This window comes from Lepidochelys kempii, chromosome 6 (genome assembly GCF_965140285.1).
Source record: "Lepidochelys kempii isolate rLepKem1 chromosome 6, rLepKem1.hap1, whole genome shotgun sequence".
NCBI classification, from domain to species: Eukaryota; Metazoa; Chordata; order Testudines; family Cheloniidae; genus Lepidochelys; species Lepidochelys kempii.
The window spans coordinates 40,278,907-40,296,832 of record NC_136385.1 but is presented as its reverse complement, the minus strand read 5'-3'; the positions used below and the strand labels follow the sequence as shown (position 1 = coordinate 40,296,832).

The 17,926-nt window shown below is 40.2% G+C and overlaps 1 protein-coding gene across 1 annotated transcript in view; it reads left to right on the top strand.

The window, feature by feature from the left end:
• SPON1 (spondin 1) overlaps positions 1 to 17,258 on the top strand; it is a 316,619-nt gene extending 299,361 nt beyond the window's left edge. The window contains exons 9-16 of the mRNA XM_073347696.1: positions 5,321 to 5,461; positions 6,684 to 6,759; positions 7,214 to 7,396; positions 7,869 to 8,039; positions 8,149 to 8,316; positions 9,734 to 9,898; positions 12,648 to 12,911; positions 13,812 to 17,258. Coding sequence (XP_073203797.1) covers positions 5,321 to 5,461; positions 6,684 to 6,759; positions 7,214 to 7,396; positions 7,869 to 8,039; positions 8,149 to 8,316; positions 9,734 to 9,898; positions 12,648 to 12,911; positions 13,812 to 13,975 — 1,332 coding nt within the window. The 3' untranslated portion in view covers positions 13,976 to 17,258. The remainder of the gene's footprint in view (positions 1 to 5,320; positions 5,462 to 6,683; positions 6,760 to 7,213; positions 7,397 to 7,868; positions 8,040 to 8,148; positions 8,317 to 9,733; positions 9,899 to 12,647; positions 12,912 to 13,811) is intronic.
• Positions 17,259 to 17,926: the final 668 nt, after the last annotated feature.

Sequence of the window (17,926 nt, the reverse complement as noted above, 5' to 3'; positions counted from 1 at the left end):
AGTGAAAGCTCATAATCCACAACTTGTGAAAACCTCTTAATATTCGGCAAATCATTCCTTCCATAGGAAAATGAAAGGCAATTGGAACAGACATTGGTAGCAATTGTTGTCTTTTATTGTGCCTGATTTCCCCAGTCTGAGCTCTTAGATGCTTCTTGTGACATTGTTGTGCACTGATGACCCCGCTCTCTGAAGAAAAATGAACTTAGGTTACTAAAAATTAGGTACAGATAAGTACTCAGTTTCCCAACAAGTGTTAACACTAACCCATGTGCCATCAAAAATCCCAGGGTGCTAGTTTAACTCAATTATATTGGGACACAGAATAACATTGGGTGACCAAAGCAATTACTTGGCTAGAGGAAGCCCGCCAAACAATCAGTGGGGCTGATTGAGATGATTGAGGCACTAAAGGAGCACTCAAGGAAGACAAGGTTGTTGTGGAGAACCTAAATGAATTATTTGCATCAATCTTCACTGCAGAGGACACGAGGGAGAGCCACACACCTGAACCAAAAGATTTTGGAACAAAATGATAAATTAAGCAGTAATAAGTCACAAGGACCAGGTGGTATTCACCCAAAAGTTCTGAAGGAACTCAAATGTGAAACTGCAGAACTGTTAACTGTTATGTAACTTACTGTTTAAATCAGCATCTGTACCAGATGACTGGAGAATAGCTAATGTAATGCCTAACTGTAAAAAGGCTCCAGAGGTGATCCTGGCAATTACAGATTGGTAAATCTAACTTCAGTACCAGGAAAATTGGTTGAAACTATAGTAAATTACAGTATTATCAGACGCACAGATGAAAACGATATGTTGGGGAACGATCTGGAAAAGGGGGTAAACAGTGAGGTGGCAAAGTTCACAGACAATACAAAATTAATCAATATACTTAAGTCTAAAGCTGACTGAATAGTTACAAAGGGATCTCACAAAACTGGGTGACTGGGCAAAAAAATGGCAGATGAAACTCAGTGTTGATAAATGCAAAGTCATGCACATTAGAAAACAATTCCAACTATAAATACAAAATGACGGGGTCTGAATTAGCTGCTACCATTCAAACAAGAGATCTTGGAGTCATCATCGATAGGTTTCTGAAAACATTTGCTCCATGTGCAGCGGTAGTCAAGAAGCTAACACAATATTAGGAGCCATTAGGAAAGGGATAGATAATAAGACAGAAAATATCACAATACCACTATATAAATCCATAGTAAGCCCACACCTGGAATACTGCTTGCAGTTCTGGTCATCCCATCTCAAAAACAAAACAAAACAAAAAAACAATGAGAATTGGAAAAAGTACAAAGAAGGGCAACAAAAATGATTATGGGTATGGGACAGCTTACATATAAGGAGAGATTTAAAAGACTGGGACTTTAAATTAGAAAAGAGACTGAGGGAGGATATGATAGACAACTATAAAATCGTGAATGGTGTGAAGAAAGTGACTAAGGAAGGTTTATTTACCTCTTTACATAACACAAGAACTAGGGGTCATGCAATGAAATTAATAGGCAGCAAGTATAAACAAATATAAGGAAGTAATTCTTCATATAACGCATAGCCAATCTGTGGAACTTGTTGCCAGGGTATGTTCTGAAGGCCAAAAGTATAACTTGGTTCAAAAAAGAATTATATCAGTTCCTGGGGAATAGGCTTGTCAATGGCTATTAGCCAAGATGGTCAGGGATACGACCCCATGCTGTGGGTATTCTTAAACCTTTGACTGCCAGAACCTGGGACTGCACAACAGAAGATGGATCACATGATAATTGTCCTGTTCTTTTCATTCTCTCTGAAGCATGTGGCATGGGCCACTGTTGGAAGACAGGATATTGGGCTAGATGGACCATTGGTCTGTATGGCCTAGTCTAGCCTGTAGGGTCTAGTATGGCCGTTCTTATTTTCTTATCTGTTACAAAATCTGTACCAGCAAGGAAATAATTACTCTATATCAAGCTATGGATATATAAGAGAACAGTGTGCAGCATCTGTGTGATCCTTGGGATGGTGTATGGAGCTAAACATATAGACTCAGCCAACAAAAGCTGAGCAAAAACCAACCACATCTCCCAGAAAGTTTTATGCCCCAGTAGCAAAGACAGGTAGCTACAAAAACAGATAAAATTCTTGGAAAAGGAGGAAATAAAAAGAAAACAACAGCATGGGGGAAGGCACATAGAATAAAGAACCATCCTAAAGGTTTGCAAAGAAATTATGATTGGGGACAAGAACTTGTGCACCTCAGTGCGTGGACGAGATAAGATTCTTGAGAAATATGTGAACAGAATTGTAGGGGACCAAAAGAATTGAAGTTTTAGCTGACTCAGATATCCTGTTGTGGAGTGATCACACTACAGCTACCTAAATGATCATGAGTAACTGCACAGAGAGAAAATGCCGTTGAGATTTTTGGTTGATTCCTATATGTTTGTGCCTCCACAGACCTGCCTTTCCATTTATCACCAGAATTATTTTTCAGCTGCATCTCTTCTGTTCTTACACTGTCCCCTGCACGGTTATGTTTGCAATACAGTAAATCTGTTTTGAAAGAAACAAACAAGCAAAAATAATGTATGCATCGAGTGGAAGATTCCTGTCTTCTGTGGTAAAGCAAAGCAATCAGGAGATTACGTTCACTCATCAGTTGCTGACATGAAATGTGCCTCTCCTGCCACCTGGCTGCTAACTATACTCATCCTCCAACAGTAAAATATGACACCATTCATGAAATCCACTAACTCCAAAACCCTGGGCTTCTGGTATAAAAAGGGATCAGGACAAAAAATAGATTAATAATTTATAAAAGCTAGTGCTATTTAATATAAAGAATTAAAGCAATTTGTAATTAAAGTAGTGCATACAGGTGAAGATCTAAAGATCTTGTTCTTTTCATCTTGCCTTTTATTAGTTATGTCTCTCACTATATGTTTGTATGGTTCCTAGCACAATGGGTCCCTAATCTCAGCTGGGACTTCTAGGCATTACCATAATACAAGTAACTAACGATGCTCATATTTATGTTGTAAATTCCCCAAAAGTGATTAGGTTGATGAATGTTCCCTGAGAATTCACACAGTTAAAATAATGCCTTATTTTACTCTCTAGTTCCAAACAGAATTGTGTTTGCTAATAAAAATTATTTTGGACTTGTGACTGTCCCAAAACACATTTTTTATGTACAGTGGACATTTTTAACAAACTTTTTCTGTTTTTGTCAGAAAACAAAGTTGATGTAAAAGACAGTTGTCAATACTAAATTTTCCACCCCTTCTCTAGCTATTGCTCTAGTTCTCTACCCATTTCAGTGACGAGTTTTTATGGCAATATTCAGACATACAAAGTTTTTATTGCTGACCTCTTGACTGATCTCAGATGTAAAACAAAACAAACGTCCAAGAAGGAAAAAAAAAGTGTTCTCCATTCCATTTTAGCCATTCCATGTTTTTCATGCCTTGAGGCAGACTGCAGGACAAATATGCAATGCAATTATGTGCAAAGCAAACCATTTGGTTTGTTTTCTGAGATCAGACACCATCACTGTTCTGAAATAGTTATGACCTGGAAGCGCATTCTGAGCATGGTCAGGTAAACTTCAAAGTGTATCAGACACTAGCTAGGGATCAACAGAAGAATTCAATCGTGGTTTGATTTTTATATTAACTGTGAGTTTGCATTCAATATATATATATGAGCTCAATTAATGAGAATGTGCATGCAGAGACTCAGAACAGGTTTGGAATAGGAATAGGCAGGCCTGTTTGGGCACCAAATACTTTTGCCCAGCCCCTCACACATTTATATAGCATGCTTTCCAAAAGAAAAACTTTTTGCCTAGTTTTTAGTCTCATAACTTTTTTGAGTTCGGTTTTAGGTTCATGAAGCCTCTCCCCCCTCTCCTGGTATATGACATAATAAAAACAAAGACATTTGTTAGGAAGACAAAGATAAAGTACCTAGAATAAAGAACCGGGGGTGTAAATTGTCATAGCCCTAGTGACATCAATGAAGCTATTGTTTACCCAGCTGAGGATCTGTCTCCTAATGTGCTGTTCAAAATGTAACTTAAGCTCAGAAAGCTTTTGCTCTCCTCAATTGTTGTTGGTTACAATGTATTGTAATATAAAATAGGACTTCAGTGATTACAATTATGCATTTAAAATGTCAGGGGCAAGGAATTAGGATGGATTTGCTTTCAAGATCTATATTCTCACCCTACCTGGTCTCTCTCAACTGCAACCTAAATATTTAGGGGATGGGGAAATGCTTATGTTCTAAATTTATTGGGTTCATAAGATTGTTTTCTCTTCCCCTCCCCACTATGGCTCCAAATAGTAAGAGTAGGATTTTGTTCTTAATCTGCAAGAGAAGAAATAGCATACTGAATAGCATAGCATACCATTTGTCCTGAACTTGTTTTACATGCAATAGCTTAAATACGTCTCTAAGATAAACAATTAAACAATGTGTTGTCTAGCTTGGGTCCTAGTGTTTGTCCAGCTTTCTACACAAAGAGGAAACAAATAATTAAATTTAAAAAAATCCTCTCCCACAATCTGCCCTTTTCCCCCCAGGATTTCCAGTCAAATTCTGGTTCTCAGTCTGGCCACTACTATTTTAAAGAAATAATTACTAAGGGTCATTTATGGATCACAAAACTTAAAAACAAGTCGAAGCTTTGAAATATGCTGAAGAAATAATATTGAGTTGTTTGTTTCTTACCTGTAATTTTAAACATGCTGTGACAAATTCATCTCTGTTGTAAAGTCACTGACGTGAGGGAGGTTTCACTATGGATGTCTTTGGTTTCGTCTCTCTCCATCCACAGATGCATTCTCTCCTCTTTTCGGTCTCTTTCTTTGTGACACTAAAGGGAAGTTCCATATGGAAAAGTGACTACAAATAAAAACATTATGGTCTCATTTGAGATCTGCTCCCTGTATGTATTCAGAGCAATAACTGTCTTACTTCAAGGACAAAAATAAGTGTTTACTGATTTTTCTCCTGTTACAGCAGCAGAGCCAACACAGTTCTGTAGGGTGACCTGGGTGCTACTGTACCTCTCATACCATGAACAGAATTATTAGTTAAGTTCTAGTTCCACAGATTTACAGAAATACTGCATAATGGACGGTCGCTGCTATGGGAGAATGCATTCCATTGAAAAGGGATATTTTCCTATTGAACATTTCAGAAGCAGCTCTAACTTCTGTATATGAATTACATTGTGTTGAATTCTATTATTCAAAATACATGTGTTTTTATTCCTTTTTAATCTATATTTGTATCTCTTTCTTTCTGATTGCAGTCACCCAACAAGCCTACAATTCCTCAAGAGAAGATAAGACCACTAACGAGCCTTGATCACCCTCAAAGTCCCTTTTATGATCCAGAAGGAGGGTCTATAGCAGTGGTGGCCAGAGTTGTCATTGAGAGAATTGCACGAAAGGTAGCAATATAAAATTCTAAAAGGCAGCAGTAAAGACGAAATAAAATTTAAATATATTTTATGGATTTTTTTAATCGGTTGAAACCCTTTTAATCTACTGTTCCTTATTCTGATAGAAACGTCCACTGCTGCATATTTTAGTACTTCTTTTTCATAGAAGCATGGAGATTAGAAATGAAAAACCTAATGTGGTTAGTCACATAATCTAGTCCCCTGCCAGTGCAGAATGGAACCTTACAGTATGTTCTCCAGTTCTTTGCCCATCCAACCGTTAAATGATTCAAGTGATGGACTTTCCAATGGGAGCTTATTCCATGGTCTTGTGGATCCCTGTGTTAAGAAATGCTTCCTGACACTCAAGCTACTTTTCCTTTGGCTTAGTTTCATCCTATTTGTCTCTGTTATTTCATAGGGGATCCTCCTAAAGAATCACTGCTCTTTCTGCTTTTTATACCACTTGAATATATTCTTGTCTTCGTTGTAATTTAGAACCACATCAGCACCGATTCAAACCTGCAGGTCCTTAGTTATGGTTTGGGCATAGACTTTTTTTATCTTCCCTCAAAAGAATATATGCAGACCTTTAATCACTGGTGTTGCTCTTCTCCAAATTCCTCCCAATTTATTAAGCTCACTGTACACTGCATTCTATATGTAACCCCACCACCAGAGTACTCAGAGGTGCCATTCGTATCCTTCTTTGTGATGTAAGGCCCCTGCATATGCAGTCCCAAACTATATTGTTTCTGCCACTGTCTGAAACTGCAGGCATTTTAGTTTGCTCTCTACTCTCACACTTAGGTTTCTCTGTGCATTTTTTCTAGCCAGCTTTCCCATTCTCTTCGCATATCAGCGTTTCAGGTTGTTTTCCTTAGATGTATACATACGCTTTTGGAAATCCCAACCTATATAGCCAGTTGCCATTTCTTGCCTATATTTTAAATTCTCTAGAGGTGAAATTCCCCACTATGAAACAGGCCAGCACAATGTGTATGCAGCATTTAAGCCTTACTGGAATTGAGTGAGTTACAGGATTTGTGCTAGAACCCCTGCATACAAGCGTAAATAACTCCTGTAGTTTTACAACTGTTAAGGTACTGGAGCACAAACCCTGTTTGTGTTACTGTGTAGCTTCTAGCAACTGGTTTTACATCCTGCCAACACCTACTGGTTTATTCCCATTACTTTCCTCATTTAAATCTTTACCACTCTTTCCTTGCAGGGAGAGCAATGCAATATCATCCCTGATAATGTAGATGACATTGTAGCAGATCTTGTTCCAGAAGAGAAAGAAGAAGGTACTTTTTAATTACGTTCTGCTATGTGGATTTTTTTGACAATGGTGGGGTTTTCAAAAGCACTTAAGTGACTTAAGAGCACAAGTCCCACTGAAAGTCACAGTGATGCAGTTTTCCATTCTTTCTGTTGCGGCTTTTTGGCCTGGCATCCTGCACAGAACCACCGTGGTGCCCACAGAAGTTTGGCAACAGTTGTCCCATCTGTTAGAAATGTACAGTACAGGTGACTATCTGGGAGGAATTAAAACAAACTTCTTAATATCCTAACATAAGGAAGAATTCCGAGCTGCATCACACAAAGGTGCCAGCTGAGTGAAATTTAAAACAGTGAAATACTTCATTAGCCAGCAAGGAACCAATCATGTTAAACATCTCGTGAAGTCACCAACCAAATTAAGAGGCATAAATGGAGACTAACCCATTGTTGACATGTTCTGCTTTTGATTGATTTTAGATGACACCCCTGAGACTTGCATTTACTCAAACTGGTCCCCCTGGTCAGCCTGCAGCTCCTCCACTTGTGATAAGGGCAAGAGGATGAGGCAGAGAATGCTTAAAGCCCAGCTGGACCTCAGTGTGCCTTGTCCAGATACCCAGGATTTTCAGCCATGTATGGGCCCAGGCTGTAGTGATGAAGGTAACAAAACAGGAAAGAGTGGAGGGGATAAAATGTAATATTTTTGCGGGGGAGGGCATTTTAACTTGGAGGCCCAACCTTCTATTGTAACTCCATGGTCCCACCTCTGGATGTAAGTGATGATGGTTGACAAAAAGTACATGCATACGTGTTTGTGTGTTCAAAACTGCAAACACCCATGTGGAAAATTATGGAGTGCCCTTAGAAAACGCGGTCCTCTATGTTCACTACTGCAGTTCAGTAGGCTGTTTGAGTGTATGTTTGAAGGTTAAGGAGGAGTAGCAAGAAGAAAGCAGTGAAGTGAGGAATGGAGGAAATGGCAGAATAAGACAGGAGACAGAAATGAGATACAGTGGATAAACAGAAATATGGAAATCTTAAAAGAAGGGTGGGGGGGAGGGTAGATGAGATTTATCAGGCAAAGGTGTGGCAATCTCAATGTAGGTAATTGAAATTCTCGTCTGTATTTTAGATGGTTCCACTTGCATGATGTCTGAATGGATTACATGGTCCCCCTGTACTGTTTCCTGTGGAATGGGAATGCGATCTAGAGAGAGATACGTGAAACAATTTCCTGATGATGGCTCGATGTGCAAAGTACCTACTGAAGAAACTGAGAAATGTATTGTAAATGAGGAGTGTTGTAAGTATTTCATTTAGCCTTGCAAAATCCAATCCGTAACAAAAGCACTAAATGAACCATTTCTTAGATGAGTACTATTAGTGATTTTTTCTCTTTACATTATAAATAGCTCCTAGTAGTTGCCTTGTGACGGAATGGGCAGAGTGGAATGAATGCAGTGCTAGCTGTGGAATAGGAATGAAAAAGCGACATAGAATGATTAAGATGACTCCAGCTGATGGATCCATGTGCAATACGGAAACTACCGAGGTGGAGAAATGCATGATGCCAGAGTGCCGTAAGTGTCTACGAGCCACCTGTCACACACAGAAGTATGACAACTCTTATGACACATTGTTTGAGCACATCAAATAATGTGTCTAACAGGAAACATTCCCAACTTTTCCCTGCACCAGATTCCCTGCCTCAAGAGAACATGCATTGGTACCACTTCCACCCAAAGGATGACATATCAGTTCCAAAAAAATTATTCACTGCTATGGCCGTATTACTTTTTCAGAACAATGCTTTCAGAATATCACAGTATCATTGCCAGATGCTATACACATGTATATTAGCAAAATACCTTTTGGCACCCATAAGTATTCCATAGTGGAATACCCACTGCCTTAAGTAATTACTGTTGCTGTAAAGCAGGGGTGGGCAAACTGTGGCCCAGGTACTGCATCTGGCCCTCCAGGTGTTTTAATCCAGCCCTCGAGCTCCCACCGGACAGCGGGGTCCAGGGCTTGCCCCACTCTGGCGGTCCAGCCACGGAGCGGGGTTGGACCTCACTCCACACAGCTCCCAGAAGCAGCAGGATGTCCCCCCTCCGTCTCCTACATGTAGGGGCAGCCAGAAGGCTCCGTACTCTGCCCCAGCAGCTCCCATTGGCCGGGAACTGCAGCCAATGTGAGCTGCAGGGGCGGCACCTGCGGACAGGGCAGCGTGCAGAGTCGCCTGGCTGCACCTCTGCGTAGGAGCCAGAGGAGGGACATGCTGCTGCTTCTGGGAGCTGCTTGAGGTAAATGCAGCCCGGAGCCTGTACCCGAACCCCCTTCCCCAGCCCTGATCCCCCTCTCACCCTCCAAACCCTTCTGTCCCAGCAATCTCCTGCACCCCCAAACCCTCATCCCCAATCCCACCCCAGAGCCTGCACCCCCAGGCAGAACCCTACCCTCACCCCCCACCCCAACCCCCAATTTTCTGAGCATTCATGGCCCGCCATACAATTTCCATACCCAGATGTGGCCATCAGGTCAAAAAGTTTGCCCACCCCTACTATAAAGGAATAAAAAAGTCTAGAATGAAATACTATTTCCAGCCCCTGATGAGTTCTTTGTTTTGGAATCAGACTGTTATAAATTACACAAGATCAGGCTCTCTCACAGGAAGTTCCTAGTTTCAAATGGGCCCACAAGTACCTTTCTTGAGTATTTTGATTCTAATGCATTAAGTCTCTGCAGAAACAAAGTGGAAAAAAGTTTGCAGAGAAACATTTTTAATAGTTAACCTGAAAAAAATGTTGGTTTCATCTGAGCTTTTGAAGGAACATCAAGTTCACTTGAATAAAACAAAAAGCAAAATACAAGAGATAGGGGTTGCTTCCCTTCTTCAAATGCTCAGATTTAATTCTTTCAAAGCTTTGTGTTTAAATAACTTGTCAGCATAATGGGGATTCGTTATTTTTGCTAATCGTTCTTTTCACGCACTAGATACCATTCCCTGTATGCTCTCCCCTTGGTCTGAATGGAGTGACTGCAGTGTCACTTGTGGGAAGGGAATGAGGACCCGGCAAAGGATGCTGAAATCTGCAGCTGAGCTTGGAGACTGTAATGAGGAGCTGGAGCAAGTGGAGAAGTGCATGCTTCCAGAGTGCCGTAAGTGTAGGAGCAGCTCTGAAAGAGGAAGGCTATTTTCACATGTTCTGCAAACTAAGGCTATATCTACGCTACAAGCTGAGGGTGTGATTCCCAGCTTGTGTAAATACACTCATGCTTGCACTCATTGAGCTAGAACAGTAAAAATAGTGTGGACAGCAGCAAGCGGTGGCTAGCCGTATTGAGTACGCACCCATGCGGTTCAGGCAGGTTTGCTTTCGGCCTGGCTAGTCCATGGCTTGGCTGCCCAGGCTACCATGACGACACTACTATTTTTAGGATGTCTGCACAAGCTGGGAATCACATGCCTAGCCCACAGTGTAGACGTAGCCTAAGCATCAACACGTGGTGCTATGGTTCGTCTGTGCTGTGGAGCCTGGACAGGGCTGCGGTGGCTGTGCTCCAGACCCACTGCCTGCTGCTTGGAACCAGACGGGGTGCCTGCCTCCTCGGCTGCCCAACCCCATCTGGTTAATGGGGAGCGAGTCGGTAACTTTGAGTCCTTCGGAAATGAAATCTGGAAGATGCTGAATATGTGCAGCGTGAAGGACTTTGAGAGGTCTGCACAGCTGATTAAGAGGACCTATAAAGGGTACTATCAGCTGGGAGAGACAGCAGGCCCATCATGGTGAAGATAAATGCCCCACAGGGTAATCCACTGTGGCAGAGGAAAAAACCCCAGGGCCTCCCCAAATGGCGCTATGAATATTTAAAGGGCTGTTCTGTGTGCTTTATAGATTTCTTGTTTCATACTCCATGAGCTACATTAGACTATCCTGGTACTCAAATACATATTGTGTGACCTGCATACAATGTGCATATTTGAGAATATACTACTTAAATGAGCACTAACCCATGATTAAAATATCCAGTGTGCTTCATCTCCACAGGTAATCCAGTCCAGGCAAAGTTACCCTCACCTAATATGTGAGATAGAGAGGGCACTTAGCATGTGCAGTGCCTTTCACTCAAAGTATACAGATTTCCCACAGTGCCAGATTTATTAAAAAATGAACACCTTGCCGTCTTTTCATGCCACATCTTAGCTCCTTACTAACTGTTCCCTTTAAGGAAATATAACTGGATTCTTTCTGCTTATTGTTGTAGTTATGAAATATAATAGCATGTCCATGGACCTCTTTGTATGAATGAAAATTCAGCCATTCACAATCTTCTCCTTATTGGAACAAGGACAGTATGGGAAGCAGCAGCCCCAGCTTCCATCTTAAACCTAGAGGGGTGGAAGGACCAGCATTCTTGGCCTCTGCTGAGTCTACCACTAAGGGTGTCACTTCTTGCCAATTGTTGATGTGATTTTTTTTTGTTGTTGTTGATGTGATGGTGTCTCCTGAGCACTAGGAACTTGACTGACACCATGACATAGGCCATGAGAGACAATAACAAGATGTGGATGGGGGGACTTTGGCAAAACACAGTTTAGTCTACGAATAGTTCAGATGATAGTGGATTTGGAAATTAGTTCAACCTACCCAACTCCATGCCAGGCCAGGAAAGAGTTAGTTAGTGAAACCATGATTTTTTCCAAATGAATAATTTCTTCCAGTCTCCTCCAATAGCAAGCAAGTAAAATGTTGGGCCTTGGGTTTGGTTCAAGTTTAGCACCCAGGGGCAGTGTGGCTTAAAACTATGCTCCTGTTTCTCTGATCTCTGTGTGTGTAATTAGAGCAGCTTCTGACCAAGTGCTGCAGACCCTCATACACCACCTGCGATTTCCCGCACATGGCAGAATCCCCAGCTGCCCTCTTATTGCTGCTTTGCACTTCTTAAGAAAAGCAAGGCAGAGAGGAAGCCCTTACTGATGGATGTGATAAAATATGCTTATTGTACTCTTTGCCAGCCAAGTGTTATAATGCCCTGCATAAAACTGCCTGCATTTTTAGCCAGAGACAGCATTGGGTATAACCCCTGGCCCAAATTCTTATGATGCAATTTTGTAACTGAATGCTTCTTAAATAATTTACAAATTATTTTTTTGGAATAAATATGATTATTTCTGCTTTTTGAGTGTTAGTCAGTCAGTGGGAGTTTGATTTTTAAAGCAATGCTGGAAAGTCCTGAATACAGACTTTTGGGGTATCAATGGCCCTGTGCCTACAGTATGGAACTATGATTCAGGAAATCTAAGTTCAAGTCCTGTCTCTTTCACTGATTTGTTCTGGGACTGTAAAAAACTAAAGTTAAAAAGCTCTGTGCCTTAGTTTCCCCAGCTGTAAAATGGGGATAACAATACTTGCTTCAATCATGTGACTATTCTTAATATTCATTACTATTAGTAAAATGCTTTGAGATTCTTGGAGAGCAGGTCCTATACGGGTGCACCGTATTCATTATTTAACATCCTTACTCATATGATGTTTGGGGTGGTGTGCATTACTCCAGAGGAACTATTGAAAATGGACTAATAGATGGTCAAAACCTTCTTTCCTGCCACCAGAGCAGAGCATTTAAGGAGGAACAGGACTATTTTTTTTTTAAAGTTGGTGACCTCTCAGCACTATTCTTTCCCGGGATGGTTGAGGGAGTGGCAGCTAATGCAAAGTATTTCCTCCTGATTGCGCAGAGATTTTTAATGTGTTTTCTTTCAAAACTTACTCTGAAGACTGGGTGAATCATCATGTTCACGTATTTTGGATATGAAAGCTCATTAGGCAAAGCCATATGTTGCTTCTACATCATCTGGTAAGGTCCCAAAGAGTTGTTACAATTGCCAGTATTTCTTTCTTTACAGCCATTGACTGTGAATTAACTGAGTGGTCCAAGTGGTCTGAATGCAATAAATCCTGTGGAAAAGGTCATATGATCAGGACAAGAATGATTAAAATGGAACCACAGTTTGGAGGAGCGCCATGCCCAGAAACTGTCCAACGTAAAAAATGCCGAATAAGAAAATGCTTGAGAGGTCCAGGTCTAGAGAAAAGGCGGTGGAAAGAAGCCCGTGAGAAAAGGAGAAGTGAACATGCCAAGGAAGATGTAGATGGTGAGCTGTATCCAGGTGTGTGTTATCCACATTCCTTAGGCTACTCATGGCAGCTTGACCTTTGTTCATAACAGGCACAAGTCTGTGAGTAGCAGCACGCCACTGCAATAGCATTACATTCTAGAAAAAGCTTCAGTCAAGTTACAGTGGGCTTGTGTTCTTGGCTTTCATCTTTCAGCATTGAAGGTCAGATCTGAACTTCAGTAGCAAGTTGCAACTAGAGAGCTTTTAACCCGTTCCCGAAAGAAAACGGGGTATGTTTGTGCATCTCTAAGAATATCTTGTTCTTTCTCAGTAAGGTCCTTCCGTACAAACAATGAGTTGTGGAACATTCAGCTATTAGACTCATCTGGCAGAGAGTTCCTTTTGTTGCTAGACCACCAAAAAAGCTAACACTGACTAAAAACTCCAGCTCCAATTAAGTTGAACTGTGGCAAAATTTGCTCCTAAATCCAGCTATAAATGTCTTAGCTAGCATCTTTTTCTATGCTAGGCTTTAGCAAAACTCCAATACCAACATCCCTGGTCTACGGGGACGTTCTAATCCAAATGGGGATCAAATTTCTAATGCTCGGGCTGCTCTCGACTGGCGTAATATTTTCAAACATGGTCCCTAAGATTAGCTATATCATGTGTGATGCTAACGCTTGCTGGATTATTATATGCTTGTTTGAATGATACCTTGTTCCGCACATTCTGGTAATTACAGTCTAGGTTATAACAGGTAGATGAAAACTTTTGGGGGAAGGAATTGTCTTTTGTACAGCACCTACCACAATGGGCCTAGACTGGACCTGATTGGAGCCTTTTAGTGCTACAATAATAAAATATTGAGAGTGTGTATGCGTACATACACCGGGGAGATAGAGATGAAAAGCTAGCTAAAATAGCATTGATAAATGTTTTTATTTTTAGGTTGTAAGATGAGACCATGGACTGCTTGGTCAGAATGTACCAAACTTTGTGGCGGTGGAATTCAGGAACGCTTCATGACAGTAAAGAAGAGGTTCAAAAGCACTCAGTTTACCAGCTGCAAAGACAAGAAGGAGATAAGAGCATGTAATGTTCACCCTTGTTAGCAAAACCCTAGGCTGCAAAGTGATGGAGTCTGAGCTAAATGGAAAGTCAACCATGGTTTGATTTTTTTAAAAAATATATACAAATGGTGTATATTAGTCTTCATTTTTGCAGTGTGGGTTGCTTCTTAGTCTTGCTGGTGCAAGAAATATATTTTATAAATATTTCCTCACAAATGTATGCTGAGAGTGGTTCCTTGATACTCCAGCTAGCCCTTAATGCATAAAACTAGTAAGTCATTGTGAGTCATTTAACTCTGAAATAAAAACATCTCTGTGGATATGCAATAGCCATATAGAAATATTCCCTGTACAGACATGGGGTGCATGCATATTAACGTAACTAAGTTAAAGTGACATATTTCACACGTGGAAGGAATTGTCTCATTTGATTTGATTTCAAAATATCCAAAGCAGTGCCTATGTGATTACACAACTGTGCCAAGGAATAATTTCAATAATGCTGGTTCAATAATATTAAAGATACATATTTATCTCTTCCCACCATGAGGGTTAAACTAGTATTGAATAGTTACTATCCTATATATTTTTCTTCATGAGGATTCCCATACTTCTTTAAACAACTCAGATACAAAGGCATCAGTCTGGATAGCTCAGTAACAGTGTCTGCTCAATGAGCAGTGGTGATAAAAAAATCACACACAGGAAAAATACAGACAGTGTGAACCCTAATCCTGAACACCATGTTCGGTTCTGCCCACCACCATCTCCAAAAGGAGGTCTAGAAAGACAAGGAGGTCTAAAGAAAAACAAAGGCAATGATTATGGCATGGAAGGACTTCCATATGAGAGACTGAAAAATTAGGAATAGTTTAGTGAAGAGGTATATAAAACAATGAATGGTGTTGAAAAGGTGCTGAGATATACCTTATGCACAGATGGGGGGAGCAGCCTACTGAAAACTAATAGAAGGATTTTTGTGTGTTACTTGATGCATAATCAGTCTGTGACATTCACGGCCATAGGATATATTCTTGCAACAAACAGTTTATGCGGATTTTTAAAACGCGTAGACATTTGTGAATTATAGAACTATGGCCTGAAGTTTCACTAGCTAAGATAAAAATCATGCCTGACAGCCTAAGCCACCCACTAGCTGCCAAAGGTCAGAAAGTAACTTCTCATACCTAATGTATGTTACTGCCTTGAGATTTTTCACACCTTTCCTCTGAAGCATCCGGTACTATCCCCGGACACAGACCAGCTGCTGGATCCCAGGCCTGCTAATGCACTGGTCAGTCTTCATTTCTTAAGGTTTTAACATTTAAAATTGGGAAATAAAGGTACATTTGTAACTTTTGTGCAAGAAAGGGATTATAAACCTATTTATCAATAATGATGCACTGAGAATAAAGACTGTTCATTGATAACTCTTTTTAAAAACAAGTTTGAGAGAAATGAAGGGAAAAAATGAAATTTTATATTTCCTTTTAAACCAGCTGTAGATAATTTATTCAGATCATTTATACTTGGTCACAAGCCCCAAAATCGAGCACCTGGTTTTGAATTTCATAATTCATGTGGACTGTTGCCACTTTTGAGTCATTCTCTCTCCAACAACAGCAGGAAGCCTTCCCTGCCCCCCGGAGTGTCTGGCTGAGGCTCTGCCCCCTTCATCCTCTTTCTGTAAAACCCCTGCTGGGCCTTCCCTAATACCTTAGTACATTTTGCTGCATCTCTTGGCCCCAGAATGAAGTTAAGACCAATGCAGCAGTGGGTGCAAACCTTGCGGAGCCAAACCAGAAAAAGGTTTTTCACTAACCTCTGAAAACCAAACACTTTGCATTTGACTGAGCTCAGGTCATTTTATCATGATCACTAAGTTTGCACAAATAAATGTATGGTCCCTACCTGCCTGGCCTATTCTATCCAAAGCAGCCATCTGAGCTAAAAGACCCCATGGAATATCATAAATACTGCAGGAGTGACCAGACAGCCTCTTCAGGAGAAAGGGTGGGTACCAGACTAAACCCTGAGGTTCCCAGGAGCTGTCCCTGGGTAGAAACACAGATGCAAATGAGAACCATGCCACATGTTCTTTACAAGCCCTTGCTCTTGGTAACAGCTTCTACACCAACAGGTGCCAAGCAGTCGATGGTAGTCATTAGAAGCTCAGATTTGTGCCTCTTTAACCTGACAAGCCCATAGTGGTCCTGTCGGCTGTGAGAGTTCTTTGTTTTCTCCTGGATCGTGTGCTGCTACTTCGCAAGCCCTTCTGGCTTGTTCATGCTTCTGCAAAACCTACGTAAAAGGCCACTCCAGTTTCTGTAACAAAATGTCATCAATTGTCGATGCTCTGTTCCCAGTCACTAGCATTCTTCCTGTATGTTCCATGTCATCAGATGGTTTTAAATGTTAGGTTTATTCCCTTTGGCTATGTTCTGATGATAGTTGAATCCAAATATATACTCGAGTATGTATGAAATGTGATATTATTTGAACATGCCTAAAAGGAAAAACTTCTGGCAATCCTTACACTGTGTTTCTAGTTCAATTTCAATAACCAACTTCCTTTATTTTCCCTTACCCAGGACAGCTCACTGTTATTTCCAATCATTCCTCTTCGGCTCACCAAGGCTATGGATGTTTGAGTTTTCACATTCTTAATACTAGCAATCACAAAATAGCTTGCAGTTAGAGATGTGGTGGTTTTTGTCTAGATCCAGCTTACCGTATTATTTTTCTGTTGATCCATTTTTCCCAGTTCACTTTGCTGACTTTCTTCTACCTTGATACAAAAAAATATTTAAGCTTGTTACTTTTTGTAAAAAAAAAAATAAATAAAAAATCTATATATATACACAAACAAAAAAATAGGTTGATTTTCTAAGGAAAACAAAAAGTTCTGATATATAGTATGTAGAATGATTGCGTTGTTAATGTAAACTCTCCAGTAGCATAATATTCACTGCATATCAAATCAATAAAACATTTAAATGGTTCTTGCTTGTAACTCATGAATTATACAGTTTTCAACTGAAAGCACAGGTCTCACGTCAGAGTTTTGTACACCCCCACGTATCAGATTGTGTATGTTATATTTTCTAACATGAGCTATAGTAGCTTTACATGTAATGGACGAAAAGTTAGGGGCTTAAATGTACAATAGGTTTTAACACACAATTTTTAAAAAAAAAATTTGTTCATTTGTTTTTAGTTTTTGTTTCCTGTGGAATTTCTGAGAAAGCAGTCATGAATCTATTTCTTACCAAAGTCTTGTGTAGATGTTTTGTAGTTGTCTGGCTAACACATTATTATTTTGGAATAAAGACATCTTTATTATGAAAATTCCATTGCTTGTATGAGCTTCTATTGGACTGATCAGTTTTTTACATGTACATTGCCATATGTCATACACCATTGGCTTCAGATTACTGGACCCCTTTCAGGAGTCTGATTTGTCTTGTGTACCCCAAAGTTTCACCTCACCTGAAAACCTGCTTGCTTACAAAAGCAGACAAATATATAAACATGTCACAGCACATTACTGAAAAATTGCTTACTTTCTCATGTTTATCATATAAATATAAAATAAAATGATTGGAACATAAATATTGTACTTACATTTCAGTGTATAATATATATAGCAGTATAAACAAGTCATCTGTATGAAATGTTAGTTTATATTGACCTTGCTTGTGCTTTTTAATGTAGCCTGTTGTAAAACACGGCAAATGAGTTGACATATTCCCTGGAAGACCACTGTGTACCTCCCCACCCCCATTGAGAACCAATGTCATAGACTAATCAACAAAAGATGCCACATCTGGCCCTTGTTAGTCACACAAGTAGGCTTGTTGAAATGAGGGGAACTACTAGCAGGACTCAGGTGAGTGGGATTTGGCTAATGATAGTCACCACATTCCACTCAATTAAGGTTTTCATTCAGTCACTGTTTAGATAGTAAAGGCTAGCTTTGTACCACAATGAACT